Raw genomic sequence first — 14,777 nt, forward strand, 5'->3', positions numbered from 1 at the left:
GCACTGTGTGCCTTACACAGGCCAATAACAAAGCTTAATTTGAGCCGGTGAATGCACGTGGGATTCAGTGAGACAATTTTGGGGGCCAGCACTTATTTTTCCTCATCATATTTTGCCTCAGAGCAGGAGAGAGAAAATCTTAAAAGGGAGAAATAAGGAGTAAGAGATGGATGGAAAAACAGTGACAAAAGAAGCTTACAAAAAAAGGAACCTGAAAGAGTGAGATAGAGGCAGTGAGTGTTTGGTGTTGGATGAAAGATGCATGAATGGAATCAACACTACTTAGCCTTGGTATTCAGCACCCCAGATGTTTTGATCGCTTTTGCCACAGGATGTTTGAGGCAAACTTCGGGCACCAGCTCCTATTCTCTAACAAATTAAACATTGTCCGATTTCCTTGTTTAATATTGATGACAAGCGTATCACTAATATTTTAGCAACCTTCCTGGGCACCCTCCTTCCTGGGAACCCTGTTGCATGACTTAGTGCATGCAGATCAATCATGGTGTATAGTTGGTGGGCAGTGTATTAATCACACCAAAAACCTCTTGAGGTGAAATTTATAACCCTTTATTAAAATGAATATTTTGCGAAGTATCACATTTATTTCAAACACTCCCCATATCTAACCTGAGAGAGACTCTCAGTAGGTTGCAATAATTAATAACTACATATGGTCATATAAAAAGATTATCGCAGCAAAACACACATATTGACCAACACCTCAAGGGGGCCCATTTGTACCTCACATCCAAACATGTAGCCAGGCTACCCCGTTAAGGTACCTAGTAGGATTGTGGTAACTTGAAACAGTGGTGTGGAATAGAACACTTGATAGCGACCACCCCAAAGTGGCAAGTTTCATGGATGGCCTTGAGACATAGGAGATGGGGGCTTTTCCCCCTCTCCTATCACATGTGCTACATGTGCTACATTGGCGACATGGGTTACAGTGGCGACCTAAAAGAGTTGCACAGTTTCCCTCTCCCTTTACACCTATTTGCTTTAATCTGGACTTCCAACCAGGTATAAATAAAAGAGGTAGAAGCCTTAACAAAATGGAAATTTTAAAAATGTGGTGGTGGGTTCCCGTTTCACAGATGGGCAAATCAAGCAATTCACATAATTTAAACACCTATATATTATCTCCTTGGGACTCAATACTTCACATACATGCAGGGCAGACATTGGGTTTTTCAGTCTGAAATGGGAGGTTGCATCTAGGCAAATGGCAACATTTGTAAAGTGGCTTACAAATACATATTATAACGAACACATCCTCTCAGTGTGTACAAACATTTCATTTGTAGCCAGCACTCATCCAAGATGCTAGCACAAAAAGGTGGGAAAGAGAACTGAGGAGAACTTTATTGGACATAGAATAGAGCAAAGTGTATGATAAGGCATGAATATCAGCTAAAAGCTGCAAGCGAAAAGAAACACTATATAAGCTAATCAAACAGTATAGAACCCTCCAGAAACGTGCATGAATGGGACAAGACAATGCACATTGCTGAAAGGGTTGTGGGGCAACATACACACTGACACATTCTCTGTGGCACTGCCCAAACCTGGAAAGGCACAGGGAAGCAATATTGAAAGACTTGGATGCAGACTTTGAGATCCAGGGGTTAGTCTGCTGGGGCTTCCATTGCCAAGGGGTAGATCACACAAGTCAATGCTGGCTAATCGATTTAGAATAACACTAACTGCAGCAGTCTAGTCTATACGAGTGATATGGGGTAAGGTGTCCCCACCATCAATCGGACAGACTAGGGAGATTTTGTCAGTGGAATAAATATTGCAATATGTGGAACAAACACATAGTACCTACAAAACTGATTGAGCACTGTGTATGGCCATCCTCTCTAGGGCCTACTGTGAATTGTGCCAGCCAAAGTATCTTGGAGCACTCCATATTATACCAAATCATACTGCTCAGAGGGGAAAAGATACCACTAAATATGGGAAGCAGTTCCTAGTGTGCCTGCTTGCTAGTCACAAAACCTGAATGCTTCAAAATGAGGGTAGAAATAAATGCAATTTGTTCATCTGATTTTGTACCAAGAGAATGCCACAAGAGGGTTCGGAGAGTAGGGTAGGGAAGGCTTTTTGTTCCTACGTGATTACTCATGGCACCTAGACTGCCGATGATTGAAGGTAGGGTATAGGGAAGAGAAACATTCCACTGTAGTCACCAAGAAGATTCTATGAGCTTGCTAAACCTGAGCTTTATAGACATAGAATCTCTTGAACTCTAAAAGCCTAAGCTGGTGGTATTGTTAGCGATAGGTGGCCTTGAGCAGACTAAAGCACCACGTTTGGATGGCTTTATGGCCAGGTTCTCTGAAACATTTGTGCAGTTATTATCCCTCCTTACAGATCTATTCAACATGTTCAGTTAGCGGCATTGATTGACACCTTCAGTGAAGGAAGGAATGGTGTCTCTAGTCCTCAAACCAACTGAGGATCCCTTTTACTGTCATGAAGTCCATTTTCCCTCCTCAACCTACATCTAAAGACATTCACCAAAATGTTAATGCATATATTAGACAATGCTGTCTTCTCTTATCCTTGTATACCATGGGGTTGGAATACAGGTGACAACACCAGGAAGCTTTACATTTGATTTGCTTAGTCAAGTTTGGAGGGCAAAATGTTCTCTCTCTCTCTTCTCTCTCTCCCTCTCTCTCTTTCTCTAAAAGTATTTGATCAGTATTTGAAATTGGGTTGTTGGATTAGAGGGGTGGAAGCTCCACTCAAGCAGCTACTACAGTCCTTGTTTGGGTAAATTGCAATGGTCAATATCTTAATCAGTGCCTAACCCTATGGTAGCTTGGCACAAAAGTGGTCAGGCTTGTAGGCAATGTGCACAGTATTTATGCAGCACACAAACAGCAATAAAGTGAACATACAACACAAACAAATCCCAAAACAGTTTAGAAAAATAGAGTACATTTTAATAAATGAAATACCAGGGTGACAAAAATCCAATCAGTAGAACCATGGATATGGAATTTTGAACGTTTTAGTGGAAATAGTGCCAAGAAGGAGAAAGCAGCACTCTTGGTTATCTGGTCGCAGTAGACCAGGTAAAAGTGACAAGTTCAGGCTGACAGCGATGGGGCGCAGCCCGGATACATGGACCAGGTTAGTCCAGCTGAAGAATTACCTTGTGGTGGTGGTGCGCTCACTGATGCCAACCAAGTGTCCAGGACTTGTGAGACACCTCTTGGGGAATAGGACTGGCAGAGGCCAGCAGATGGGGTCAGGCAGGCCCATTTGGTGCTGGTTAGCTGGGCAATTGCAGGGGGGGGGGTTCTAGTAACCTGTCCCACACAGGACGTCAGCCAAATGACTCTGTGGCACTTTGGATAGCCTAGGTTGAAGGGATGCAGGTCCAATCTTCCTTCAGACAAAAAGGCAGTCCTCCAGGCAGTAGGGCACTCCTGACTCGTCCACAGATTCAGGAGTGTTCTGATGAGTGGTTCTGAGGGTCCTATGTTTATACCTGGTGCCAGACTTAGTGTGGGGGGAGTTCCCTGCCCTACCCCCAAAACTGGTTCTGGACAGTTTTCCCCCTTCTCCCAGTCCCGGTTCCAAATTGTCTAGAGTAACAGACAAGGGCAGGGTCTAGTGTCATGTTCTTTTGTGTGTGCTGTAGCCAAGGCCCTTTGAATTGTAAGCAGGGCAGGGTACTGCTCCTCCCCACTTATTCTTCCAGGAGGACCTACTCCCAGCTACACCCAGGTCCTGTTGCTCACTTTCTGGGCTCCATAAACATTCCTGATGAGGGGAGGGGAACTAGTAACAGGCTGAGGCAGCTGGAAGCTCCTAGGAAGGCTTAAGGAACTTTGAACAGGAAAAAACGAAGTGTAATTTTCCAATTTATAATTTAAAATCAGATTTTAGCTTTTAAGAGGATTTTAAATTACAATTCATTTAAGTGCATACATTATTTATCTATCTGCTCTCAATCTTAAGTTAGCACTTATGTGTAATAAGGCAATCCATTGCTAGTCTATGGGAGAGATAGCCTTACAGCAGTAAAAACAACTAGGAGTTTTTTTTTTTACTACCAGGGAATGCAAAATTTAGACCCAAATGTCCTACTTTTTTAAATACCATGCACTTTGCCCTGTGAGCCATTAGGGCCTACCTTAGGGATGACGACTTAGTATTAAGAAGGAAGGTTTAAGCCTAGCAGAAATGTTATTTTGCCAACTGAAAATGAGTGGCACTATGACTGCTGCTGTCCAGTACTAGCTTTTAATTTACAGGTCCTGGGTACATATAATACCATGTACTTGGGACAAACAAATAAATTAAATGTATCAATTAGGTGTAGGCCAATATCACCATGTTTTCAAGGAAAACCACAAGTACCTTACCTCTTGTTGTCAAGGAAAATGTGTACAGAACAACAAAAATGAGTTCAGCAAAGAAAGACATAAGAAAGCAAAAAACTTGGGTGATTCTGCAGAACGGGCCAGGTCCAACGATCGGATTAGACTGGAATGGATTAGGCTGTCAGCTCCCACTAAGCAAAAGCAAACAGCTATGTCCCAGGGGTGGGCACCCCGCGACATAGCAGGAGCCGGCTCTGTGGGGTGGTGGTCCCCAGGACCATCAGTGGCTTCTCGAGGGGGCCGCTTTGTCCATCGCCATCCCCCCCCCCCCCCAAATCAGCATAGCCCTGGGAAAGTGATATTCCCCGGCGCCCCTTCATTATTTTATTGAATGCCTGATGGGCTGTGGTCCCCTGGACTGCGGGGTGGATGGGGAGGAGTGTAAGGGAGGTGGGGGGTATCCCCCTGCATATATAAATGAATGCCCCAGGACCTGCCCCCCCTGGGGGCTCTATTGGAAACAAGCCCTGGAGCCTGCACTTGTTTTATTTGCGCTGGAACTGCTGTGAATCATGGCTAAAATTGAGTTGGGTTGGGGGTTCCCCAGAGCTTAAAAGTATTTTTTCTTTTAATCTGGGACTCCAGCACCAAAGCAAAGTTGTCTACGCTGGCCCCTTTTTGTTTTTTAGTTCTTTTACATTTTTTCTGGGACTCTTCTGAAGCCAGGTCCCAAGATGGCTACTAACACTTCATGGTTTGAAGTGTTGGCAGCCAGTCAGAGCTGTGCATTTGCTGTGCACGAGCTCTTAATCTTCGCAAAGTTGTTGTGGCCAGAGATATATAAATCTGTTTTCCCTTTAATATCTCCCAAACTACTGGACGGATTTACACCAAATAAGCAAAAGCACAAGGTGCGTACCGAAAGCTAGGTTTCTGCCAAATTAGGTGTAATTACGTCCAGTGTTTTGGGCTGTAGTCCTGTCTAAAGGTCCTATGGGAATTAACATCTGAAACACAACATTTTTGATTCCCCCATCCCTTTTTTCTCAGCCCCGCTTGACTGATCACCCAGAAAAGGATCAGGTATAAACCTTTTATTTAGATTAGAACTCAAAGAAAAGATGTCCAACCGCTATGTCAGCATTCAGCATCTGGGTCCAGAAACATGATACTCTTTTGCTCATGAGTCACAAATGAAGGCTTGCAGGTCTTTTATGTTTCCTAAACGCAGCAGTATCTTGCTTGATTGAATATATTTACATATGGGCATAACATTTATGTTCTGTGGAGGTTGCGAATTCAATCCTCTCATACCTTGACTACTGAATTGGACTCGCCTCAGACAGGTGTAAACCACCTTAAGACAAGTGTCAACCTTTTGACATTGGTGGGTTTTTCCTTCAAAGTGCTTAGGTCAGACCTGGCTCCTTCTTAACAACTCCCCTTCGTTGCCGCAGTCCTGGACACTGCTGTCCTGAGCTATCCCTCTTTTTCATTGAGTTCAGTACATCCGGGCTGTGATCCTTAAGTTTCAAGCATCGTCCTGGGTTTCAGTGAGAGTGACTTTGAGGCGCCTGGCCCTCTTGGCTCCTGCATCCTGATTGTGGAACACGCCAGGAGGCATGTGCAGGCTCTGCAGTTGGGTCTAAAGTCTCAGTGGGCTCCGCATCAAGGGGACTTGTTGTAGTCCTTTTGTAGTCTCCTTTGACTCCTGGATGTTCTGCAGTCGTAGTTGGTTGACCAGGAATGGACTAGGGGTAGACTCTCCCTATCCCATCCAGAGCCAGTGGTTGCGACATATGCATTGTTGCAAGGTTGGGGAGGACATCTGGGAGAGGTGGAGATCAGAACAGAGGACATTGGTCTCCGACAAAGGCTCGCCTCCATGTCAACTTGTTGGAGTTGCAAGTGATCCACTTGGCACTGAAAGCATTCCTCCCAATCATCAAGGCGGAACAGGTGCAGGTTTTCAAGGACAATGCTACTGCCATTTGGTATAGCAACAAACAGGGCAGATTTGGGTCATAGGTTCTGTGCCAGGAGGCTCTGTGCCTCTTGGAGTGACTAAACTCAGGGTATCTCCTGATTGCCCAGCACCTTGCAGAATCTTTGAATGCCAGGGCAGATGAATTCAGCTTGCGGTGCCTAGTTTAGTTTTTAGAATTTATAGAGCGCATAGCGTCCCAAGGGCATCCCAGCGCTGAAGCAACAAAGAAAACGAGTAGGTAGGGGGATCAATGTTAATTACGGAATAGAATAGTTTTGAGCCTTTTCCTGAAGAGTCGCTCCGAGGATCCATAGCAGAGCTCCAAGGGAAGGGCGTTCCAAAGATGGGCAGCCTTGCTGGAGAAGGAGTTATTGCCCCAAGCTCTCTTAGACCGGGAAATGTGTGCATACCTGAGAGAGGAGGATCGTAGATTCCTAGATGGAGTATGCAGGAAAATTCGTTTTCTCAGAGAGATAGGACCCTTACCGTGTAGGGCCCTGTGGACAATGCAGAGTGATTTGAAATGGATCCGTTCTTTGATGGGGAGCCAGTGAAGGGTAGAAATAGCCGATTTGGCGGAAGAAAGTTTTAAGGAGTGAGTAAGAAGCCTAGCAGCTGCATTTTGCACTCTCTGCAGCTTCTTTATAACGTAGAGCGGTGAACTGAGGAACAGGGAGTTTCCATAATCTAGCCGGGAAAGGATTAAAGCTTGAATGAGGATTCTTCTAGCCGTGGGAGGGAGAAGGGTGAGAATCTTCCTAAACATGCGTAGGAGACCAAAACAAGTAGAGGAGACTTTATTAGCTTGGGGATCCATAGTAAGCCGAGGGTCAAGCAACACACCCAGAGTCTTAACTGCAGGTTTAGGAGGAGGGAGATTGCTGAAAGTGTCTGAAAACAATGGGAGAGGAATAGCAGGGGAACCATTGCCCAGGACCAAAACCTCCGACTTCCCATTGTTGAATTTGAGTTTGGACTCAATCATCCAGTTGGTGATGTCACTCATACAGCGGGAGAGGTTATCCACAGACGAGTCTCCAGAGCTGGAGAGGGACACCACCAACTGTGTGTCGTCTGCATAGGTGACCAGTGACCGGTTATGAGGGGCGATCACTTTGGCTAATGGTGACAGATAAACATTGAAAAGAGTGGGACTAAGAGAGGAGCCCTGGGGGACTCCACATGCCAAGGGTAAAAGGCCAGAAAAGAAGGTACGGTCCAGAACTTGGAAGGATCTACCTTTGTGGAAGGAGGAAAACCAGGAAAGGGAGAAGCCTCCTACCCCTATTTCTGATAGTCTCCAGCAGAGAAGATCGTGATCGACTGTGTCGAAGGCTGCACTTAGATCAAGCAAGATAATGGCTACATGAGTCCCTAGATCTAAGAGCTGGCGAGCCGACTCGGTTACAGTGAGAAGAGCTGACTCGGTGCTGTGCAAAGCTCTGAAGCCCATTTGGGTGGGATGGAGGAGCTCATGGTTTTCAAGATAGCTAGTTAGTTCAGAATTGACGTGTTTCCCAAGAATCTTGGCGGAGATAGGAAGGAGGGCAATAGGTCTGTAGTTTTCTAGTAGAGTGGGGTCAAGTCTAGGTTTCTTCAGAAGGGGCTTAATAACAGCGTGTTTAAAAGACTGAGGAAAAGAACCAGAGGATAGAGAGTTATTAAGAATTTTTGTGAGTGGAGGAACAATGGTGTCTGATACCCGCAAGAGAGCAGAGGGAGGAGCAGGGTCCAAAGGAGAACCAGATTTGATTTTGGACAGAAGGTTGTTGGTCACCACGTCCGTGAGAGGGGAGAATGTGGTTAAAGAGACTCCTTCAAAGCGGGAATCTATGTCCTTACAAATAGGGAGCAGATTCGTTCAGGCGGGGAACCCAGAGTATATACTGATGACCTTTTCTTGAAAAAATGATGCCAGTAGATTACTGTGAGTAACGGAGGCCTCAGTCATAGGGGCAGATATGGGGGGTGTAGTCAGTTCTTTAAAGATTTGAAAAATGTATTTCTGGGGACATGAAGAACTTTCTATTTTCTCACCATAATAGGTGGACTGGGCAATTTTAATATTATGATGATATATTCTGATCGATTGTCTGTAAATCTCTCTGTTGGGTAGACTGTAGTTTTTTCGCCACAGCCTCTCTAATTGTTTTACAGTTCTTTTTAAGTTCAAGAAGGTGAGGAGAAAACCAGGGTTTAGATTTTTGAAATGATAGAATTACTCTGGTTTTGACGGTGCCTAGTGGATCATGAATGCCCGTTCCACTCTGAGATGACAGAGGGTGGGTTCTATGAATAGGGAGATCTCTGGTTTGTTCTATTCATCACTATAGAGAATGCTCAGTGTTGAAACGTGTGCATGTTGGCGTTCCCAAGGCAGTCCGCTCTCCGAGGAATCTTCCACCTGAAATGGAGGTTGTGACTCCTGTACGTGGTTCCGCCCTGCCATCTCCTGCTGAAAAAGATAAAGAAATAATGGACCCAAATCTTCCTAATGGCAACAGGGTGAGGGAGGAGAGTGGTATTCAGAACATTTGGCCTGGAGTACATGTCCTCTGATTCTCCTCCCTCTTCTGCAGGACCTCCTGTTGCAGCAACAAGGCTGAGTCTTGCACCATAGCCCGCAAAAGCTGCACCTCCATGCATGGAGAATGAGCAGCAACAGTTATTCTTTCGACCTTCCTCCCAAAGTGATTGCTGTCATTCTGGCAGCCAGGCACCAGTGTACCAAATCTGTTTACTCAGGATGCTGGTGTAGAGCTTTTGTTTGGTGCTCCTACTGACCTATCCAACCTCTGAATGCACAGTTATCACATATTCTCCTAATTTGCCTGTCTTTTGCCTAGTATGGTTTTGCTGTAGCAACATTTAAAGCTTACTTTCAGCCCTCTCTGGCTTCCTATGCTTACCATATCAGCCATCCCTCTTTGTCACCTGTTGTGATGCGTTGCCTGAAGGGGCTGGCCACATTTTATTGCCAACACTTTTAGTGATGCCGCAGTGGGACGTTCATTTGGTTCTCACTGTTATAATGTGCACTTCATTCAAACCTACGTGCAGTTGTTCTTTGTGTCTTTTAAACATCAAGATGTAGTGATCCTTGTCACAATAATCTTTGTCAGGCAAGTACGTGAACTGCGAGCTTTGTGTGTCCTACAACCATACACTTTTCCCAGACTACCTGGTCTCCTACCTGGCAAAAGCAACACTCATGTCTAAGTTAGTCACGCCCTTCCACTTAGGGCAATCCGTCATCTTGCCTGTTTTCGATGCTCAAACTCAACCCACTAAGGAGAAACCGACTCACTAACTAGACCACAACAGGGCCATTAGGCTTCACATCTATCTGACCAGAGATTACAGACATGATGACCAACTTTTCATTGTTTCCCCTGGAGCAGAAAATGGCAAAGCAGTGTAAAAGAGAACCATTTCGCTATGGTTTACGTTATGCATCAAGATCTGCTATGGGCTAGCCAAAAAGCAGCCCTCAAAAGGCTTGCGCAAAATAGAACCATCTCCCATTGGATTGCGTTATGCATCAATATCTTCTATGGGCTGGCCAAAAAGCAGCTCCAGGAAGGCTTGCACGCTCATTCCACCAGGGCAAAGGCTCCTGCCACTGCACCGGAGCACAGTGTGGCATTCACAGACATTTGCCAGGCTGCTAGGTGGGCGTTTCTCCACAAATCCACAAGTATTACTGCATAGACAGTCAGATCTGGTGAGACAGGAACTTTGCCCAGTCTGGCCTGCAGCATCTGCTTTGTGCCATTCCACAGATCCACCACCTTGGGAGGTATTGCTTTGGTATCTATTCAGAAGGTGAGGACTCTGCAGCTAGAAGTCTCTATCAGAAGAATAAGTTACTTGCCTTTGGTAACTTTTCTGATACACACTCTATGTAACTGCAGATTCCTGAATGACCCACCCTCCTCCCCTTTTTGTGGAATGGACTCAGATAGTCCACTATTAATGTACCTACCTATAAAGTTTGCATGCTGCCGTATTCTGATTTCTTTAGGTCCACGTCCATCAGCGCAGACCGAGATTAAAAAGGAACATGTCAGCATGGAGGTGGTGCATACTTACAAAGGCATCAGCGTCTCATTAGGGACAGGGTATATCAGACACAGAGCCACCTACCAATACATGAGAGAATTGATACACATGTTTCCAGATCTGACACCTGAGGGAATTTCACAAGTTGAGGAATCTGCACTGTGATGCTCTCTACTAGAAAAGACATTACCAAAGGTAACAAAGTAATTCATCTGCACACACACATGCACACGATCATTTGTAAGACTGAGCCTATTACCTAATACCAAAACAGACTAACCCATGCACTATGCAAAGACCACATTGATTTCCTATTGGCACAGTTTGTATCTGTTCCTGTAGTACGGGATGTGCCTTGCCACAGAACTGAGGTGCCTTTTTTATTGGGATAAGTGTGGAAACGCTTGATGGTAGGAATTTTGTAGATCCTTACTGACTACCTCACAGAAATATAAAGAAAAGTTGTGATTTTAGCAACAGTTTGAGGCTAGCAGGACATTGTTTTTGGAAACGGTAGTGGGATCCACACAAGTTACCCCACTCTAGACTCTCCTGTGTGTGTATTTTTCAGAATTGTCTGGGTTTGGGCGGTGGCTGAACAGCTACACATAAGCAAAAACTTGATGTTTCTATGTTGTGTTTTGGGCCCTATTGTGTCGCAGCCGATAGACCCAGCAACACAAGTAGGAATCTGTTTTTATCAGACGAAATCTGGGAACACAGAATAGAAGGACATTTGTTATTATCCAATACATTTCTCTCCATTTTTGATTGCCAAATGGAAGCAGCATGCAAGAAAATGATTTTTGCAAAATACCTTCTGAATGACAAGATAGCATGAGTAACCTTAAATTCTGAGTTGTAGCAATAGCCTCTGTTCCTAAAATCAGTTGTAGTTTCACATTTAAAAAATCCACAGGTTTTCTTCATACCCATTTTTTATTAATTAGATATCATATATGAATTTCAGCCAACTTGATACACAATCAAAAATCAGTTGTGGGCTCTGGGTGTCATAGGTTTTTGGACAACTAACAAACACTGAATGTCCATGCGGTCTAACAGACTTGACGGTGTATTACTTTTGCCTTTGGGGCTTAGAGTTACAGATGAATGAGTCGTCACCTATTTCTGGGAGGGAGTTTCAATTTCTCTTTACATTGTTTTTGATTTTGATGATTAGTGTCTTTGAGAGAACTGTGTGCGATTTACAGAAATCACCCCTTGCTGAATTTTCAAATTTGTCTACCTTTCAGTAATGTTCAGCTTTCCAGGTTCTCACATAGGTTTCACACCTGTTTCTCCCACTTACTGCAAGTAGGCAGGAACAGCAAAAACCTGAAAAATCAACTACTGGTTAAAAAAATGAAAAAACTGGGGATTGTTTTTTGTTTGTTTGGTTTATTTTTACAACATTTCTTCTTTCTGAAAGCTGGGAAGATGATGATCTTAGCAACATTTTGTTCACATCATTTTTAGAAAAGATTGCATGTGCTTTCTTGCACAGTAGGTTTAAAAACAAAAAAAAACAATTTGTTACATCTCCTGGTTTTTTCGTGGTTCTTTCTGGTGGAATCAGTAATCCTGGCGACCTTCAGCATCTCTAATGTGTAGGGAAGAAAGGACACAAATTTGGTCTATATACCTTTTGTGGAAAAGCACAATAAAGTCCTAAGCGTGAAGTGCTCTGAATTTTTACATATACTATATGTGTGTGTGTGTGTGTATATATATATATATATATATATATATATATATATATATATTTATTTTTTTTTAAAGGCTAAGAACGTGGTTTGAGGGAGAACCCTCCTTAGCAAAGGAGTTAAAGGAATTAGGAAGTGTTTTTTGCAGGGGAATAGGGTTTATTTTTATTAAGAGGTACTGGATGGTGTAGGTTATGCCTGCCTTTCTTCTTTTCAGATGCCAGTAAAGATATGTTGAAACAAATAGCTTTACCGTTAGTCATGAAATGTGTACTCCAATGAAGATTAATACTTTGTCCACTTGCTTTTTACTTGAACACTATTCAAAGAAGCATGTAAATCTACATAAGGACTTTATGGAGAATGTGAGATTAATATGGTTGTCCAACACTTCAGTTTCTATACATTCATGTGCGTACTACTTATCCTTCTCTTAGAGGTATATGAATTAAGAAGTACCTCCTTAAAATCTGACTAAAATGGTTGCCAGGGGAGGGTTCGTGTCTACATAGGGAGACAGCAATGTGAGAAAATCATCTATTGACCATGTTATATAGTCATTTGATTGGTTGTTGAAAATAAAATATTAAGAAAGCTTTATTTTGGCGGTAAAAGACAGCCATAAAAGCACAATACAATTAAACAAAACATCCTAAAAAATAAAAATCACAGTTGATCATTTATTTAAAAATAAGATTAAATACACAATAAAATACTCAGAATAAAAGAATGTGCAAAATACCAACAAAACACAACGGTAAACAATCAAAAAGCCATTTTGTTTCTTGTACTAAGCTCACATTTTAAAAAGGAACAAACAGAACCGCAGAGGGCAGGGGTATTCAAAAGTGCAGGTACAATATTTTCTTGCTCAACTGGATCTAATCATTTGGACTAAAGTATTTTTAGAAAAGGCCCTATAATATTTACAAATAATAGTGAGGTTGAGCAGACTCTGCGGGTAAGACTCATTGCACAGGCAAGTAAACACATTAGTATAATTAAATTGACCCAGTGGGAGGCTTAGATGCCTCCTTACTAAACCCAGCCTAAATCTAGTTAACAAGAGTCGGTCCCACATAGTGTCCATCCAGGACAAATAAGGTTCCATATAGGGGGTGTATTGCAAACTATCGTATTCCCTAACGGAAATTTTGGCTGCTTCAGTTTCCTCTCTGCGCAATCTGTTCGTGATTTTGAGCACATTTTTAACCCATGTTATGTCCGCTTTGGATATCCGGGGCGGGAAAAGCGTCTGTCTCCCCAGATCACGCACTTCCGGTTTGATATAAGGCAACCAAGGAATAGCTAAGTGTAAGGGAATGCCTCCTTGGCATGGTTACGCCCGACTTTTTGCCTTTTGTTGATGCCAGTTATGATTGAAAGTGTGCTGGGACCCTGCTAACCAGGCCCCAGCACCAGTGTTCTTTCCCCAAACTGTACCTTTGTTCCCACAATTGGCACAGCCCTGACACACAGATAAGTCCCTTGTAAATGGTACCCCTGGTACCAAGGTCCCTGATGCCAGGGAAGGTCTCTAAGGGCTGCAGCACGTCTTATGCCACCCTGGGGACCCTCACTCAGCACATGCGCACACTGCCTCACAGCTTGTGTGTGCTGGTGGGGAGAAAATGGTTAAGTCGACATGGCACTCACCTCGGAGTGCCATGCCCACATCACACTGCCTGTGGCATAGGTAAGTCACCCCTCTAACAGGCTTTACAGCCCTAAGGCACGGTGCACTATACCACAGGTGAGGACATATGTGCATGCGCATAGTGTGGCATCAGTTGATGCCACCAGTTTTACATATCACTGTTTCCTGTACTTGCACTGCATTCACAATTCAAGCCAGGGATACCACATTAATTTCTAGCCTCAAATTTGAGATGTCCTCAAGTTTACAGATTGTTGGAATATTTTCCATTTACCTTTTAATGTATGTATACCGTATTAATCTGCTACTAATGAATTTTCTGAACAGTTGTGAGCTCGCTGAGTAAATGTTGTGGACCCCATGTTAAGAACTTCTGCTCCAGACAGTTCTTCCTCTTAGCCTTTTCTGTATGAGCAGGCACTGGCTTCTACAGATCTGCCTGCAGTATGCCGGGGAGAGGTTGGGTATGGATGTGTGTGTGTGTCTGTGTGTGTGTCTGTGTGTGTGTCTGTGTGTGTGTCTGTGTGTGTGTGTGTGTGTGTGTGTGTGTGTGTGTGTGTGTGTGTGTCTCTCTCTCTCTCTCTATATATATATATATATATATATATATATATATATATATATATATATATATATATATATATATAGCTGGTCTAGACATTTTAATGATTCTGCAAGAAATGTCTTTGTTGATAGTAACTTGTACTTCACACCAAGTCTAATTTTAAGCGATACAGTGGATTTGTGTAAAGCAATCTAGTAATGGAAGTCCTGGTTGTTCTTCCTTTTGCAGCCTGTGCGAAGGCAGTCACTTACTCCACCACCTCCCAATACGATTACATGGGAAGAGTACATCGCTGCTGAAAATGGGAAGTATGTGTCACATTAATACTCATATTGTTTTTCTTACATGCAGTATGAAAAAAATCAGCAGTTCATGAAACATGACATTCTTTATCATAACTGTATTCATATTTACATTAAATGAGAGACTGAATGGTGTCCGGAACACTCAT

The 14,777-nt window shown here is 43.4% G+C and overlaps 1 protein-coding gene across 1 annotated transcript in view; it reads left to right on the top strand.

The window, feature by feature from the left end:
- ANKRD13C (ankyrin repeat domain 13C) overlaps positions 1 to 14,777 on the top strand; it is a 294,697-nt gene that overhangs the window by 144,446 nt on the left and 135,474 nt on the right. The window contains exon 10 of the mRNA XM_069232446.1: positions 14,555 to 14,634. Within this exon, the coding sequence (XP_069088547.1) occupies positions 14,555 to 14,634 (80 nt within the window). The remainder of the gene's footprint in view (positions 1 to 14,554; positions 14,635 to 14,777) is intronic.

This window comes from Pleurodeles waltl, chromosome 4_2 (assembly GCF_031143425.1).
Source record: "Pleurodeles waltl isolate 20211129_DDA chromosome 4_2, aPleWal1.hap1.20221129, whole genome shotgun sequence".
Taxonomy (NCBI): Eukaryota; Metazoa; Chordata; class Amphibia; order Caudata; family Salamandridae; genus Pleurodeles; species Pleurodeles waltl.